This window comes from Lithobates pipiens, unplaced genomic scaffold (assembly GCF_037356315.1).
Source record: "Lithobates pipiens isolate NorthernLeopardFrog02 unplaced genomic scaffold, aLitPip1_a1.2 Scaffold_8, whole genome shotgun sequence".
Lineage (NCBI taxonomy): Eukaryota > Metazoa > Chordata > Amphibia > Anura > Ranidae > Lithobates > Lithobates pipiens.
In genome coordinates this window covers 504,204,142-504,223,256 of record NW_027507903.1, presented here as the reverse complement: position 1 = coordinate 504,223,256, position 19,115 = coordinate 504,204,142, and the positions used below count along the sequence as shown (strand labels likewise).

Genomic DNA, 19,115 nt, shown 5'->3' with positions numbered 1-19,115 from the left:
TGGACCAGGCGAGATGTCGGGGAATCGTTCTAAGGTAAGTATTTCATAATGAGCTAGTATGTGGTGCATACTAGCTCAATATGCCTTTTCCCTTGCAGGTCTAAAAAAAAAAAAAAAAAAAAAAAAAAAAAAACAATTAAAAAAATTTGCAGGTTTACTCCCGCTTTAAATCACACCTCAAATAGGGAAGAGATTGGGTACACTAAACATGTAGATAAATGAGCTGGCCAGGAGAAGCGAAACATAAAAGATCAAGCCGCAAGTTCAGAAGCACATAATGTTTATGAAAAGTGTCTGATTCGGTTTACACAACACAGTGCAGTATTAGCCAAGGACGTATTCATTCTGGACTGGTGACAACTTTTAAGACTGGTTATGGGTAAACACATCTGGAGGCAAGGAGACGAGGGAGAACAAGTTTACAAATCTAAGTCTTAGTAGAAAGGAACTCTTATTTTCAGGTTAGATATGAGCAAGTCTTAAACTAAAAAGAACACTTTATTTTATTAAATTATTTTAACTCCCTTGCGTATTATTATTCCTGCCTGCTGGTGAGCACCAGAAAGTCCATATTGCACACAAATTTACTGTCATCGGTTTATGCTGTGGGCTGCAGAGGCCGAGCTCTGACGTCACTCAAATACACGGAGTAATCTGGACTTTCTTCTCTTGATGAAGAGGGATGAATAGCTCAGCTTCTCTGATGGAAATCAGCTTTACGGATTCTACTTCTGCTCGGAATCTGCTCCCTTTGTTATGATCCTCAGATGGCTTAATTAGCACTAAGAGCACATTGGTTTAATTGTTTCACCATAGTCCTGAAGTGACAGTGTGCAAGAGGATCAAAAAACCTCCCCATTAATCCCTTATACTTCAACTGACTGACTGCCTGCACAGAAGAGGTACACTATATTACCAAAATTATTGGGGCGCCTGCCTTTACACGCACATGAACTTTAATGGCATCCCAGACAGTCTGTAGAGTTCAATAGTGAGTTGGCCCACCCTTTGCAGCTATAAAAGCTTCAACTCTTCTGGGAAGGCTGTCCACAAGGTTTAGGAGTGTCTATGGGAATGGTTGACCATTCTTCCAGAAGGGCATTTGTTTGTAAGCCTTATTATAGGCATACATGTAGGAAAAAAAATAAAAAAAAAAGAATCACCAAGCGGGCTTTACTAACGCTTTAAGGTAAAATGCCTTAAAAGTGGTTGGATGTAAAGGCATTTTTTTTTAAATAACAAACATGCTTATACTTACCTGCTCTCTGCAAAAGAAGCGCACAGAGCGCCCCAATCCTCCTCTTCTCGGGCCCCCTGACGGTGCTCCTGGCTCCACCTCTCTTGCTGGTGCCCCCTACAGGAAACTGACTCCCATGGGGGCATCTGTACGGGCTCGCTCCCGAACCCCGCAGCTTCATCCGTTAACACACAGACAGCGTGACTCGACCCTGCCCCCTGCTTCCTTGTCACTGGATTTGATTGACAGGTGTGGGAGATAATGCCTCCTGCTACGATCAGCCTACCCAATAAGGAGGGAACAGCAGCGAAAGCCGCTGCTCTTGTGCATGTCGCTGGATTAAATCGGGCTCAGTTAACAAAAGGGGGGGGGGGGGCTGCGGGGGAATCCTAGTGCAGGTAAGGTTTTTTTATCTTAAGGTTTTTTACCTTAATGCATTCTATGCATTAAGGTAAAAAGCCTTGAGGAGTTACAACCACTTTAAAATGTGTTTAAATGGAACTAAACCCTCCCATCCTTTACAGCCAAGTAATCTGCCATCTTTAACTCTGTTTGATGGCTTAACAGTTTGGCTGCGAGCACAAGCAACTGTGATTGTTCTCATTCAGGGCATGCCTTGAATGTAACTATTTTGGGAAATGGTTAAATCGATGAGTTTATGCACTTTATGCTGCTTCTAGGGGCATCTGTCTTTTTTTTCCCCCCTGCCTCTAAACGCCTGTCCATGTTATCCTGTGTTCACATGCATAAATGGCTTTTAGCAGCGTTTATTGTCAGAGGCTTTGAAATTGAAATGCATTGAAAAAAATTGCAAAAAAAAAAAAATGCACCTGTGTTGAGTTTTTGATGCGATCTAAGTCACATGACCTATGAAAGCCGAAGCCTAAATGCAGTAAAATTGTGTCAATCACTTTTTTTATTTATTTTTTTTTATTTTATTTTTTTCGGTGGCCATTACCTTTTTTTTCCTACCAGAAAATTGCTGATGACCCCATTTATGGCCAATAATTTTTGGTGCACCCCTCCTTCCAGAGTACAGCTGACCATACCCATATATAGTGCCTTGAAAAAAGTATTCATACCCCTTCAAATATGGACGAGAAGTCCTGGCTTGCAGGCTTCGCTCTAATTCATTCCAAAGGTGTTCTATCCGGTTAAGGTGAGCATACCAGCCTCCACCCCAAACTCGCTCATCAATGTCTTTATGAACCTTGCTTTGTGCACTGGTGTGCAGTCATGTTGGAACAGGAAGGGGACAGCCCCAAAATTGTTCCCACAAAGTTAGGAACATGAAATTGTCCAAAAATTTCTTGTTATGCTGATGCCTTAAGAATTCCCTGAACTAGAACTAAGGGGACAAGCCCAACCCTTGAAACAACCATATTCTCTCTTTTGGACCAGTGCACAAAGCAAAATCCATAAATACATGGATAAACGAGTTTGGGATGAAGAAACTTGATTGGCCTCACAGAGGCCTGACCTCAACCCGATAGAACACCTTTGGGATGAGTTAGAGCCGAGACTGAGCCAGGCCTGCTCATCCACATCACTGCCAGACCTCACAAATGTGCTTCTGGAAGAATGGTCAAACATTCCTATAGACACACTCCTAAACCTTGTGGGCAGCCTTCCCAAAAGAGCTGAAGATGTTCTAGCTGCAAAGGGTGGGCCAACTCCATATTGAATCCTACAGACCAAGTCTGGGATACCATTAAAGTTCATGTAAAGGAAAGCATTCCAATACTTTTGGCAATATAGTGTATATCTGGTAATGCCAGGTATGAGGAGCATGTGATTTTCTTCCCTTACAACGCTTAGGTGCTAATCACCACCTGGTAGTGGAGTGCAACCAATGCTAGATAGATCTTCTTGCACTGACAAGAATGATGGGAATTCAATTAAAGCAGGCTAGCATTAGAAAAGAACACTGGGGTTGATTTACTAAAACTAGAGTGCAAAATCTGGTACAGCTCTGCATAGAAACCAATCAGCACCCAGGTTTTAGGCTGGGTTCACACTGCTGCGGCAGTGAGAACCGGATGTGATTCGCACCGCAGTGCAAATCACATCCGATCTCTGTGCGATGCGAGTTCAGCCATACAGATAGTATGGCTGAATTCGCATCGCACCCGCCGCAAACTCGCACGGGACCCTTTTTTGGTCCGGAGCAGAATCTGATCGCATGGGTGTTCACACCATGCGATCCAATTCCTGTTCGAGTTTGCAGATCGCACTGCGATATGCAAACTGATCTGGGGGTGTCATTAACATTTCACTGACACTCCCAGCAGTCCGCATAGGGCAGTGTGAACTGCCGGCAGGAGGCATGCGATGCGGGAAAACGCCGCAAATTTGCGGCGTTCCCGCATCGCTTCAGTGTGAACCCAGCCTTATGGTCAAACCTTAATTGAACAAGCTGAAGTTAGAATCTGGTGCAGCTGTGCATGGTAGCCAATCAGCTTCTAAGTGCACCAGTTTTATTTAATCCTTCCCCCACCATCATTTAAAGTGGTTCTAAGCACCCATTCAGCCTGGGTTCACACTTGTACAACCAATGCTCCGACACTGGGAGCTCATGTCGCATGACGTGTGAAAAACCAATGCTACCCTATGGGAGCCATCTTAACTGGTCCGACACAAGTCGGTCCGACTTTGAAAATGCTCCCTGCACTACTTTGGTCCGACTTTGATCCTACTTCAGCCCATTGTTTATCACTGAAGTCGGATCACTGTCTTAACTGACCTGACTTTGGCATGCGACTTGTGCTCTGGAGGATCTTGAAGGGAAACTCCACGCCAAATAAAAAACAAAAAAAACCCCCCCAAAAAATAAAAAAATAAAATAAAAAAACACAGCATGGGTTAACCTCAAGAGCATACCAGGCCCTTTGGTCTGGTATGGATTTTCAAGGGAACCCCTACGCTGAAAAACTGGCGTTGGCCCCCCAACCCCCCCCCCCCCCCCCAAATCCATACCTAGACCTTTATCCGAGCACACAGCCCGGCAGGTCAGGAAAGGGGGTGGGGACAACTGAGCGCCCCCCCCCCTCCTGAACCATACCAGACCACATGCCCTCAACATGGGGGGGTGGGTTCTCCCCAAAGCATCTTGTCCCCATGTTGATGAGGACAAGGGCCTCTTCCAGACAACCCTGTCTATTGGTTGTCAGGGTCTGCGGGCGGGAGGCTTATCAGAATCTGGAAGCCCCCTTTAAACAAGGGGGCCCCCAGATCCCAGCCCCTCACCATATGTGAATGAGTATGAGGTACACTGTTCCTCTACCCATTCAACTGAAAAAAAAAAAAAAGAAGTGTAAAAAATAATAAAAAAAAAAAAAAAAAAAACACATTACACATATTTTTAAAGTAATTTATTAAGGCAGCTTCATCGTCTCTGCTGATCGCTTCTCCCCTCTCCGGCTCTTCTGTCTCCTCTGCTGGTTCTTCTCTGATGATGTCTAGCCCTCTCTGGCTCTTCTCCCTCTGTCCGCTGTCTTCTTGCTCTTTTGCTGGGTCTTCTCTGCTGTGTTCTCCCTCTGTTCTTCCGATGTAGACTCGACACTTTCTCCCAATCTAATGGTGGGTGCGCGGTGAGCCACTATTAATATTGGCATGGGGTGGGGTCACTGGAGGCCCATCATGCCTGGGCAGTGATGTCATAAGGGGCAGGGCCTCATGAGGACATCACTCATGACCCTGCCCCATGCTAAGTAATGGCACACCGCGCACCCAGTATTAGAGTGGGAGAGAGCGTTGAGTCAACATTGGAAGAAGAACAGAGGGAAAACACAGCAGAGAAGACCCAGCAGAGGCAGAAGACAGTGGACAGGAGGAAGAAGAACAGGAGAGGGCTTGAAGACATCAGCGGAGAAGAGCCAGAGAGGGGAGAAGAATCTGCAGAGGCAGAAGACATCAGTGGAGGAGACAGAGGAGCCGGAGAAGAGATCGGAACAGACAACGGAGCTGCCTTAATTAAACTACTTTAAAAATGTGCACTGTGTTTTATTTTAACTTTTTTTTTCCCCCAGGTGAATGGGTAGGGGTACAATGTACCTCATACTCAGTCACATAAGGTGGGGGGGGGGGGGGGGGGTCGGGATCTGGGGGCCCTCTTGTTAAAGGGGGCTTCCAGATTTCGGTAAGCCCCCCGCCGACCCCGACAACCAAAGGCCAGGGATGTCGGGGAGAAGCCCTTGTCCTCATCAACATAAGAACAAGGTGCTTTGGGGTGCATGCGGCCTGGTGCGGTTCAGGAGGGGGAGGGGTTGGCACTCGCTTTTTTTATTTAACATTTTGCATGCCATTCGCTCCTAAAGATTCATACCAGACATGGTGCCTGGTATTGTCCGGGATCAAAGTCTGATCCCTGTTCATTGAAGTCAGATGCATGTCGGACTTAAAGTCACAGGGCGAAGTCGGATCCAAAAGCGGTACGACTGTTGTCAGACCAGTGTGAACCCGGCCTCACACTGGTACAACTTTTCATGAGACGTCGCACCCCATTGCTGGCAATAAAACAGTTCATATTGCAGCGATTTAAAAGAAAAAAAAAGAAAAAATTCCTGAAGTACTTGTTACCGATTTCGTTGCAACTTGCAATGAAATCAGCAGTGCAAATCGCACTGAAGTGTGGCTTTGAAATTGCGCAAATTCAAAGCTGCACTGGCGTGAACCTGTCGATTTTTTTTTTTTTTAAACTTAATGCATTATCTGCGTTTAGGTAAAAAACACCCCACTACTTGTCCACTGAACTCCCTCAGGGGACGGACAACTGAGAATGCTCTCCATGTATTTTCTAAATCTAACACAAAACGAATTCACAGAAACCTACCTCCACGTATATTGAAGGGGGATTGTGCTCGCCTCCGAATTTATCTAAGAGGGCTTCAATGTGCTCTTGCGTTAACTTAATCATCTGCTTGATGTTCCAGATCTGAAAGAACAAAATAAAAAAAAAAATTGTGAAGATCAATACTAGTGTATTTACAAATAAGACCAGTAAACCCAAAGTACAACTTATTTAATGAAAGCACAGATAAGGACAAAAAAAAAACAAAAAAAAAACACATATGTACAAACGGTTTGTAGAAATAACACAGCCATCATTTGCTTTCAAAAGCATGCTCTCCGGTTGTCTCCTGAAAGCCAGGGTTGAAACGGAGCCCTCCATGCTTCAAACACGCCGAGAAAACGAAGGACAGCAGAACAATGACATGACATCACAATGTTCACCAAATTATTCCACAGACCACTTCCGCTAGCATATTTCACCTGATAGGGCTTAGTTGTAGACACTCTACTACTAAGCCCTGTTGGGTGAAATGCATTAAGGGTAGCGATCTCTTGGTCGGGACTACTGTTGTAGTTGTCTGTCTAATAAGCAAACATCGTCATGTCATGGTGTGCTGCTGCCCTTTATTTCCTCACATCAAATGGAAAATCAAAACCTTCACCTACCAAATGACTGCCTGTCATCTTGGTAGGTGGTAGTCATCTTGGTAGGACTTGGTAGGCTGTGTGTGACTTTGTAGGTCACACAGACATGGTGCAGAACAAGGAAAACATTTTTTTTTTTGCCACTTTCAGCCAGCAGATAGAGAAAGAAAAACAAACCATAGTCGTCTGGATGCTTCCAGTAACAGTTAAAATGAATCAAAGGACACACACACACACACACACACACACACACACACACACACACACACACACATTTTCTCAGCTGCATAACCACTCCTCCACTCTCCTGGTCTTACAGGAGACAGCAGTGAGAACCATAGGCTGCTGCCAATCAAACTCCTGTAAGGAGGGAGCAAGGGCGTGGCTTACAGGTGCTGTATGCGTCTATGGATACACAACTTGGCTCTGGAGCTCATTCGGGAGGAGTAGACAGCGCCCTCGGGGGTATGTCCAAAAAAAAGAAATAAGGCACCTCTCTGAGCAATATTGTTGCACAGAGCAGGCAAGTCTAACATCTCTTAATTAAACCTAAAAAATAAAAATATATTCTTTGAAATCACTTTAAAGAGGAAGTAAAGGCAAATTATTATTTTTTTTTTAAAAAGCACACCCTGTAAGGCAAAGGCATAATGAGCTAGTATGCATAGCATACTAGCTCATTATGAATAACTTACCTGAGAACGAAGCCCCCGAAGCGGTCCTCCGTCTACCTCTTCGCCGCTGCCATGGATCCCAGAGCGACTTCCGGTTCTCGCGGCTCCGGCGCTGTGATTCACCGGAGCCGCGATGACGTCACTCTCGCGCATGTCCACGGGAGCCGACACTCGCGGCATGTCGCCGCGATCTGCGGCCTGCCCCAGTGCGCCTGCACGCCGCTGTGACACGGTGGCTGTCTTCGGGTAAATATTTCCTAAACCGTGTAGGTTTAAGAGATATTTCTTGGACCTACAGGTAAGCCTTAATCTAGGTTTACCTGTAGGTCAAAGTTGGTTGTAAGGGTTTACAACCACTTTAAAATTTGAGAGCACAGACTGCAATAAAGGCTTCTCACCTTCACCCTCGCATGCACAGTTATGTGTACACTCATCACATCGTGGTGATTGTTCCATCGTCTCAGCCCAGCCAATCCAAAATAGGCGAAGACCTCAACCCTGGATGAAGCCAGTGTTAAAGGGTTCAATTGCGCTTCAATTTGAAGCGCACCATAAGCACTTATGCTCAAAACTCCTTAAAGCGGTAGTAAACCCGCAATTTTTTTTTTTTTTTTTTTTAAACCTGCAAAGCAAAATGCATAATGAGCTAGTATGCACCGCATACTAGCTCATTATGAAATACTTACCTTAGAACGAGGCCCCGACATCTGGCCCGATCCACGCCGAGGGAGCCAACATGCTCCCTCGGCGTCTCTTCCGGGTATCGCGGCTCCGGCGCTGTGAGTGGCCGGAGCCGCGATATTGTCACTCCCGCGCATGCGCGCGGGAGATTTCAGTCTGGCCGCAGGAGCGCTGCCGGATTTTCACGGAGAGAATCCCCTTGTGCGCATGCGCCGCTGCAGTCAGCGGCGCATACCGAGGGGAATATCTCCTAAACCGTACAGGTTTAGGAGATATTATTTTTACCTATAGGTAAGTCTTATTATAGGCTTTCCTGTAGGTAAAAGTTAAAAAATCGACCATACTACTACTTTAAAAAGGGTGACTCCACTTTTGTAAGGAAAAAATAAAAAATTAGAAAATAAAAAAAATAGCATTTACATTTGTGATGTCATATTGCATTGGAATGTTGTTAAAAATTACCTTTCCTTTTCATTCTGCAGCACTTCAAATGCAATATGGATATCTGGAGGCGCCCTGTACACAGTTGATGTACAGAACGCCCCGTGAAAACATCTTTTCCTGCTTGTGTGATTGGCTTACTGGTTTTCCTAGAAGTTTGCACTAAGATACAAGTAAGATTTTGAGCGTCCCCTGCAACAAAAATGTTTATTTTTGGTAAGATCCTCGCAAAAGGAAAACATGTATCGAAGGGATGCAAACCCTGCCAAATATCCTCATTAGAACCCTGCAGGTAAAGCAGCTGATTTCCCCCCCCCCCCCCGCCAATAAAATTGAATTATTCTTTAAACAAAATGAAAGTAAAATTAACCTCTTCACAAACGCGCTACAGCCAAATGATGGCTACCGCGTGGCCACACTTTGCCAGGATGCTTTCATATCACGTCATCCCGTGCCCCCTGCAGGGCACATCGGCAGTGATCTGTGATCGCTGTGTCCTTCGCCAGTCACAGAGACAATTTACCATGTGTTCAGCCGTGTCCAATCACAACTCATCACAGACGTAAACCGGATTTGCCGGTTATCAGCAATCCCCCCCTCATGCTGACAGCGAGGAGAGGAAAGCTGAAAACAGGCAAATCCACATGGGGACATCTGCACTGACCATTAGGGAACTGATCATCATTGTCCTGATTATTAGATACACATATTATATATATATATATATATATATATATATATATATATATATATATATATATATATATATATATATATATATATACATACACACACACACACACACACACATTATATATATATATATATATATACACACACACACACACACACATTATATATATATATATATATATATATACACACACACACACACATACAACATTTTCGTTTTTTTTGTGTTTAGCAAAAAATAAAAAACTCAGTGGTGATTAAATACCACCAAAAGAAAGCTCAGTCTCAAAAAAATAAAATAAAAAGAAGAAGATAAAAATGTGTAGTTTGGTTACAGTGTTGCATGACCGCACAACTGTCATTCAAAGTGCAACAACACTGAAAGATGAAAATTGACCTGGTCAGGAAGGGGGAGAAAGTGCCCGTAGGCAAGTTCTTAAAACAACTAAAAACGGAGTTAAAGCAACGAAGAAGCACCTACAATCAATCTGCATTTTTTTTCCTTTAAAAGGCATGCAACAAACAAGAAAGTGCATTTTGCTTCCGAGTAACGCAGAGAGCCATTTAAAAAGAGAAGTGTGTGGGTTATTTTTTTCTTTGATTCATACTTACCTCAGTGGATGGAGCATCGGACCAATGCTGCAGCTGTCCCCTGCCATCTCTGCACTGAGAACCGAGCCACCAAACAGACGATGGCTGTGGAGGGGCGGGGAGAGGCAGTCTGAGACTGCCACCAATCAAGGAGGCTGGCAGATCCAGACTTGGGAAGCTGGATGACGCGGTGCTTAGACCGCTTCCAGTGACGTCAGCAGAGAGCGGACTTCAGATCAATCGGGTCACAGGAGCGTAAAACGACCTGCACTCCTGTTACCCAGAGGAGAAGCCCAGCCTAAAAAACTCAGGCCGCACTTCTCTTTTAATTCATTTTTTACCCAGATACTGACAGGAGAAATGCTTGCTGGTGCCAAGGAACAACACACTTCTGTGGCCTTGGTGATAAAGTTGTCCTTTCAAAATATTCAAAGCGTTGGATGTTCAAATTATTAGGAAAAACAGAGGCAATGAAGCGATGTCTGTAAAATATTATTTGTACACGCACGCCGAAATACCCTTGATCTTTGTTTTGCATGACACGAAATCACTTAACGTTTAAAAGGTCGGTATAAATAAAACTGGAGCCAAAAGAACAGTTTTGTCATGTTTAGATCTGCAAAGCAAGGGGAACGCAAAATTAAAATTTTTTTTTATATATATATATATATATATATATATATATATATATATATATATATATATATATATATATATATATATATATATATATATATATATATATATATATGTGTGTATATATATATATATATAAAAAAATTTTAATTTTGCGTTCCCCTTGCTTTGCAGATCTAAACATGACTAAACTGTTCTTTTGGCTCCAGTTTTATTTATACCGACCTTTTAAACGTTAAGTGATTTGTGTCATGCAAAACAAAGATCAAGGGTATTTCGGCGTGCGTCCACCAACATCTGTACAAATAATATTTTACAGACATCGCTTCATTGCCTCTGTTTTTCCTAATAATTTGAACATCCAACGCTAAAAAGTGTTTGCCCCCTTCCTCATTTCCTGTTCCTTTGCATGTTTGTCACACTTAAGTGTTTGGGAACATCAAACCAATTTGAACAATAGTCAAGGACAACACAAGTAAACACAAAATGCAATTTGTAAATGAAGGTGTTTATTATTAAAGGTGAAAAAAAATCCAAACCATCATGGCCCTGTGTGAAAAAGTGATTGCCCCCTAAACCTAATAACTGGTTGGGCCACCCTTAGCAGCAACAACTGCAACCAAGCGTTTGCGATAACGTGCAATGAGGCTTTTACAGCATCCTGGAGGAATTTTGGCCCATTCATCTTTGCAGAATTGTCCCAATTCAGTTACATTAGAGGGTTTTCGAGCATGAACGGCCTTTTTAAGGTCATACCACAACATCTCAATAGGATTCAGGTCAGGACTTTGGCTAGGCCACTCCAAAGTCTTCATTTTGTTTTTCTTCAGCCATTCGGTGGTGGACTTGCTGGTGTGTTTAGGATCATTGTCCTGCTGCAGAACCCAAGTTCGTTTCAGCTTGAGTACACGAACAGATGGTCGGACATTCTCCTTCAGGATCTCTTGGTAGACAGCAGAATTCATAGTTCCTTTTATCACGGTCTTCCAGGTCCTGAAGCAGCAAAACAGCCCCAGACCATCACACTACCACCACCATATTTTACTGTTGGTATAATGTTCTTTTTATGAAATGCAGTGTTCCTTCTACGCCAGATATACTTGGACACACACCTTCCAAAGAGTTCCACTTTTGTCTCATCGGTCCACAGAATGTTGTCCCAAAAGTCTTGGGGATCATCAAGATGTGTTGTGGAGAAATTGAGACGAGCTTTGATGTTCTTTTTGCTCAGCAGTGGTTTTCTCCTTGGAACTCTGCCATGCAGGCCATTTTTCCCAGTCTTTTCCTGATGGTGGAGGCATGATCGCTGACCTTAACTGAGGGAAGTGAGGCCTGCAGTTCCTTGGACGTTGTTGTGGGGTCTTTTGTGACCTCTTGGATGAGTCGTCGCTGCGCTCTTGGGGTAATTTAGGGCGGCCGGCCACTCCTGGGAAGGTTCACCACTGTTCCATGTCTTCGCCATTTGTGGATAATGGCTCTCACTGTGGTTCGCTGGATTCCCAAAGCTTTGGAAATGGCTTTATAACCCTTTCCAGACTGATAGATCTCAATTACTTTCTTTCTCAATTGTTCCTGAATTTCTTTGGGTCTCGGCATGATGTGTAGCTTTTAAGGATCTTCTGGTGGACCTTACTGTGTCAAGCAGCTCCTATTTAAGTGATGCCTTGATTGTGAACAGGTGTGGCAATAATCAGGCCTGGGTGTGGCTAGAGAAATTGAACTCAGGTGTGGACAACCACAGTTATAGTATGTTTTAACAAGGGGGCAATCACTTTTTCACACAGGGCCATGCTGGTTTGGATTTTTTTTCACCTTTAATAATAAACACCTTCATTTACAAATTGCATTTTGTGTTTACTTGTGTTGTCCTTGACTATTGTTTAAATTGGTTTGATGTTCCGAAACACTTAAGTGTGACAAACATGCAAAGGAACAGGAAATGAGGAAGGGGGCAAACACTTTTTCACACCACTATTATATATATATATATATAAAACATTTTTTTAATTTTGTGTTCCCCTTGCTTTGCAGATCTAAACATGACAAAACTGTTCTTTTGGCTCCAGTTTTATTTATACCGACCTTTTAAACGTTAAGTGATTTCGTGTCATGCAAAACAAAGATCAAGGGTATTTCGGCGTGCGTCCACCAACATCTGTACAAATAATATTTTACAGACATCGCTTCATTGCCTCTGTTTTTCCTAATAATTTGAACATCCAACGCTATATATATATATATATATATATATATATATATATATATATATATATATATATATATATATATATATATATATATATATATATATATATATATATATATATATAAAGACAGACATTTAGAATTTAGTTCTACAGGAAAGCGGACAACAAAAACGCAGAACATAAAAGTTATACAGACATCCAACGTTAGATTTCAAATAAAAAGGTGGATTATCGTAGTCTTGGATCCTTATTTTTTGTCACTAGTGCAATTTCTGAATTAACGTTTCTGCTCAAAAAAAAAAAAAGTGGATATTTCCAAAACGTGTTGCATTCCCAAAATAGAAGCAAAAAATTGAGGATTTCCGAGAGTAATAAGAAATTGAGATGAACAGTGTCCCCTGCTGCCCTTTACATTTAACCCCAACCCTGCTCCCACTATAGTCTCCTCTGTCCTTCAACAGTATCTCCAGGCAGAGTTTTGGTCATGTTCCACCTGCCGTCTCCCCACAGTCAATGGATTGCTTACCCCTTGTATATAGGAACTTTGTTTTGCATTCCGTCAACCAGTTTTGCAATCTGGCCAGCTCTGCAGGTTTGTGACCACACTTATCTACTGCAGTTATTTAAGCAGCATAGTTTGGTCACAGATCTGCCCCCAATCTGCTGAATAGTGTCAATGGAGGAACAATAGACTAACCTGGTCAGAACTATGCTCCCTTGAACACTTTTCTACCAGATCAGTTTTTTTTTTTTTGTTTTTTGTTTTTCAGGTTTTGTATTTTTGATTAAAATGCTAATTTTAGGCCTGATTTTTAGTTAAAAACCCCCAAATAATATTTACTTCCTGAAAGCACAGACCCTGCAGAATAAAATGGTTGTAGCGGCAATATTTTATGTTACACGATATTCACACATACTGTATACAAAAAGATGGGGTTGTGTTGAGTAGATATCAAACAGATCTAGCCTTTATACAGCAACAAACTTTGGTACCCACAATTGTCCATAGGTGACAATTTAAAAGCCTTTACAGACTGTCAGTTTAGAGTTCATCATGAATACTGATCCTAGAATTAATAATGTGCAGCGATACGCAAAATGTGTAGTTCAATTGTAATTTCTGTATGTAGGCGCCCCAGACACATGCGTTTAATGACTCAAAAAAAATTTAAAAAAATAAAAATAAAAAAAATCGCAACATAAAACACACACCAACAAAAACTATTAACAAATTCACTTAGTCACTGAGATTTGTTTCCTATATTCTGCAAAAAACCTGGTTGCTCCTGCTGTTCTGTCTCCCCTTGCTGTTCATGTCCCCACCGCAGTTGGGAATTTTGGAGCAGTGTTGGCAGCAGTGCACATGCTCGTTTTCAGGGTATTTCTACCCTGAGCATTTCCTCCCCATCACATCTAAACAGCCCATGAGATTACATGTGGGTGTATACACAGTGGTAAATGACAGCCCACACCCACCCCCTCCCTCCTCCAAGCCCACTAACCAGCTTAACACAATGGGGGTGGGCTATAACATCTTGATTGATGGAGGCGCCACTTCCCTCTTATTCTTGAAGAGGAAGTAAACCCTGATGAGTTTACTTCCTCTTTCATTCCCTGCAAAGGTAAAGCATAATGGACTACTATGCATCGCATAGTAGTCCATTATGTGTCACTTACCTGACACAGGAGCCAGCGATGTCACCGATGTCCCCTGTAGTCCGACGCATCCATCTTCTCGGTGGGTCTCGCTGCTCCGCCGTTGTCATTCGGCGAAGCCGCGATGACGTCAATCCCGCGTATGCGCACAGGAGCCGACACGCACGGCATATCGCCATTGACGGGTGCCGCTCTCAGTGCGCCAGCGGTGCCTGTCTTTCGGCAAATATCTCCTAAACCGTGTAGGTTTAGGAGATATTTCTTGGATCTACAGGTAAGCCTTAATCTAGGCTTTCCTTATATGTCAAAGTGTGTTGTAAGGGTTTACAACCACTTTAAGCCTAGTACACACTATTCCTTTTTTATTCACACATATACACACACACACACACACACACACACAAACATGTGACCAGCAGCAGAGGACTATAAGCTCCTCCTGCCAACAGGCTGGGAAAGAGCTGGGTCATGTAACAGCTGTATATCGATTAGGAAAGAAGGCATTTGTTTCGTTTTTTTTTTTTTTTTAAATTAAAAGAATTACAGTGCCATCATCCACATACAGAAAGAGAAGATTAAGGCTTACCTGTAGGTCCAAGAAATAGCTCCCAAACCTATACAGTTTAGGAGATATTTGCCCGAAGACGGGTACCGCTGTCTACGGCGCATGCGCACGGAGCGTGGCATCGCACGCAGGCGCACAGAGTGTGGCATCCTCGATGACGAAGATGCCACGCGTCTCGGCTCCCGTGTGCATGGGGGTGACGTCATCGCCGAATGACAGCGGCGGAGCTGCGAGACCCCACCGAGAACATGGAAGCGCCGGACTACAGGGGACAGCGGTGACTTCGCTGGCTCCTGTGTCAGGTAAGTGACACATAATGGGCTACTATGCGATGCATAGTAGTCCATTATGCTTTGCCTTTGCAGGGAATGAAAGAGGAAGTAAACTCATCAAGGTTTACTTCCTCTTTAACCACTTGCCGACCGCCGCACGACGATGTACGTCGACAGAATGGCACGGGCAGGCATAAGGGCTTACATGTACGTCCTTGCCTGCCCGCGGGTCGGGGGCCCAATCGGGCCCCCGCCCGGTATTCGTTCGGGAGCGATCCCGGACGAGGGGACGGCCATTCATTCATGGCCACCCCCTCGCGATCGCTCCCGACGAATGAAAATGTCCCGTGACATCACTTCCTCTCCTGTAATGTAAACACAGGAGAGGAAGTGATGTATTCTCTCCTCCGTGTCGGTATTTTTCGTTCCGGCACCGAGGAGAGAGCATCGGTGAGTTGCACAAGCACTACACTACACAGTAGAACATGCCAGGCACACTCACACCCCCCCTTTACCCCCCGATCACCCCCCCAATTACCCCTGCCCCCCCAGTCACAGTGACACCAATTGTTTTTTTTTTTTTTTTTTTTTGCATTGGTGTCATTTGTGACTGTAATAACTGTTAGGGCAGTTAGGGTTAACCCCCTTTAGTTCTAAGGTACCCCCCTAACCCCCCCAATAAAGGTTTAACCCCGTGATCACCCCCCCTCGCCAGTGTCACTAAGGCTGGGTTCACATTGCAGCGGTTTATGAGAACGAATGTGATTCGCACCGCACTGCAGTGCAAATCACATCCGATCTCTGTGCGATTCGAGTTCAGCCATACAGATAGTATGGCTGAATTCGTGTCGCACCCGCCGCAAATTCGCACGGGACCCTTTTTTTGGCCCGCAGCAGAATCGGATCACATGGGTGTTCACACCATGCGATCCGAGTTTGCAGATCGCACTGCGATATGCGAACTGATCTGGGGGTGTCATTAACATTTCACTGACACTCCCAGCAGTTCGCATAGGGCAGTGTAAACTGCCGCCGGGAGGCATGCGATGCGGGAACCCGCCGCGGATTCATGGCGTTCCCGCATCGCTCCAGTGTGAACCCAGCCTAATAAGCGATCATTTTTCTGATCGCTGTATTAGTGTCACAGGTGACGCTAGTTAGGCAGGTAGGTATTTAGGTTCGCCGCAGCTTTTTATAGCGCCAGGGACCCCCATATACTACCGCATAAAGCCCCCTGATTTCCCCCTAGTTAACCCTTTCACCAGTGATCACCATATAACTGTTACAGGTGACGCTGGTTGGTTAGTTATTTTTTTATAGTTTCAGGGCACCCGCCATTTATTACCTAATAAAGGTTTAACCCCCTGATCACCCGGCGGGTGTCATTTGTGACTGTAATAACTGTTAGGGCAGTTAGGGTTAGCCCCCTTTAGTTCTAAGGTACCCCCCTAACCCCCCCAATAAAGGTTTAACCCCGTGATCACCCCCCGTCGCCAGTGTCACTAAGGCTGGGTTCACATTGCAGCGGTTTATGAGAACGGAGGTGATTCGCACCGCACTGCAGTGCAAATCAAATCCGATCTCTGTGCGATTCGAGTTCAGCCATACAGATAGTATGGCTGAATTCGTGTTGCACCCGCCGCAAACTCGCACGGGACCCTTTTTTTGGTCCGCAGCAGAATCTGATCGCATGGGTGTTCACACCATGCGATCCGAGTTTGCAGATCGCACTGCGATATGCGAACTGATCTGGGGGTGTCATTAACATTTCACTGACACTCCCAGCAGTTCGCATAGGGCAGTGTGAACTGCCGCCAGGAGGCATGTGATGCGGGAACCCGCCGCGCATTCGTGGCGTTCCCACATCTCTCCAGTGTGAACCCAGCCTAATAAGCAATCGTTTTTCTGATCACTGTTTTAGTGTCACAGGTGACGCTAGTTAGGCAGGTATTTAGGTTCACCGCAGCTTTTTATAGCGCCAGGGACCCCCATATACTACCGCATAAAGCCCCCTGATTGCCCCCTAGTTAACCCTTTCACCAGTGATCACCATATAACTGTTACAGGTGACGCTGGTTGGTTAGTTATTTTTTTTATAGTTTCAGGGCACCCGCCATTTATTACCTAGTCTCACTAGTGTACCCCTAAATTTAGGGGTGTCTACTTTCCAAAATGGGGTCATTTGGGGGGGGTTTGTGCCATCTTGGCATTTTATGGCCTTCAAAACTGTAACGCCCTTTGAAAGCCTGAAGGCGGTGCTTGGTTTTCGGGGCCGCAACTTGTGGCAAAATATAAAATATTCCATGGACTCAACATGCCTCTCAGCAAATAGCTTGGGGTGTCTACTTTCTAAAATGGGGTCATTTGTGGGGGTTTTGTGCCATCTTGGCATTTTATGGCCTTCAAAACTGTAATAGGTAGTGAGGAGTGAAGTCAAATATTTACGCCCTTAGAAAACCTGAAGGCGGTTCTTGGTTTTCGGGGCCCCGTACGCGGCTAGGCTCCCAAAAAGTCCCACATATGTGGTATCCCCGTACTCAGGAGAAGCAGCAGAATTTATTTTGGGGTGTCATTTCACATATGCCCATAGCATGTGTGAGCAATATATCATTTAGTGACAACTTTGTGTAAAAAAAAAAAAAAAAAAATTTTATTTTTTGTCATTATTCAATCGCTTGAGGCAAAAAAATAAAATATTCAATGGGCTCAACATGCCACTTATCAATTTCCTTAGGGGGTCTACTTTCCAAAATGGGGTCATTTGGGGGGGTTTTGTACTGCCCTGCCATTTTAGCACCTCAAGAAATGAGATAGGCAGTCGTAAACTAAAAGCTGCGTAAATTCCAGAAAACGTACCTTAGTTTGTAGATGTGACAACTTTTGCGCAAACCAATAAATATACAATTATTGACTTTTTTTTTACCAAAGACATGTGGCTGAATACATTTTGGCCTAAATGTATGACTAAAATTGAGTTTATTGGATTTTTCTAATAACAAAAAGTAGAAAATATTTTTTTTCAAAATTTGCGGTCTTTTTACGTTTATATCGCAAAAAATAAAAATCGCAGAGGCAATCAAATACCATCAAAAGAAAGCTCTATTTGTGGGAAGAAAAGGACGCAAATTTTGTTTGGGTACAACATTGCATGACCGCGCAATTACCAGTTAAAGCAGCGCAGTGCCAAATTGTAAAAAGACCTCTGGTCATTTACCAGCAAAATGGTCCGGTCTGAAGGTGGTTAAACAGTGTGTGTTTAGTAGGGCTGAAACAACTTATCGATGGACAACTATCAATTAAATCGGCCAGCCGATTAGTTGGCCTACATACAGATTGCATTATTTGTTTACAGATCAGGAAATACAGTGCAGCACACATACAGCTCAGTCCATACATGTCAGGAAATGCCTGAATGTAAATGTGTGAGGAGCAATGCCTCATGGGACATGTAGTCCCAGGCAGGAAGTGACTGGGTCTAAAAAGGCAGAAGTTTTTTCTTTGCAGCTTGCTATTGGGGCACTTTGAAGGCAGGAGGAGCCAGAAGCATCCGTGGGGGACCCCATAAGAGAAGATTTGGGGCTGCTCTGTGCAAAACCATTACACAGAGCAGGTAAATAGAACAGGTTTAAAAAAAAAAAAAAAAAAAAAAAAAACAAACACACACACACAATTACTTTTAAATGAATGTGCGGGGAAGATCAGCATCTGAACCCAGAGAAGGTGGACGCTGATAGACTGGAGGTAATGAAGGCATTACAATTACATTTAAAGGAAACTTTTTCATGGAGGCAAGCCACATTAGGTGGGAGCAGGGCACATTACGTGCACCCCAGTGTGAAAGGGGTCCAAATAAAAAATGTGATCCGAGTCTGATATTTACCAGATTCAACCTCCAATAGTATATACCAGTGATGGCGAACCTTGGCACCCCAGATGTTTTGGAACTACATTTCCCATGATGCTCTGGCACTCTGCAGTGTACTGGAGCATCATGGGAAATGTAGTTCCAAAACATCTGGGGTGCCA

The 19,115-nt window shown here is 43.9% G+C and overlaps 1 protein-coding gene across 4 annotated transcripts in view; it reads right to left on the bottom strand.

Moving 5' to 3' along the window:
- The window catches only part of BRAF (B-Raf proto-oncogene, serine/threonine kinase), a 151,015-nt gene that overhangs the window by 81,605 nt on the left and 50,295 nt on the right, over positions 1–19,115 (bottom strand). For all 4 annotated transcript variants that reach the window (XM_077469266.1, XM_077469268.1, XM_077469264.1 and 1 more), the window contains exon 2: positions 6,069–6,170. In XM_077469266.1, coding sequence (XP_077325392.1) covers positions 6,069–6,170 — 102 coding nt within the window. The remainder of the gene's footprint in view (positions 1–6,068; positions 6,171–19,115) is intronic.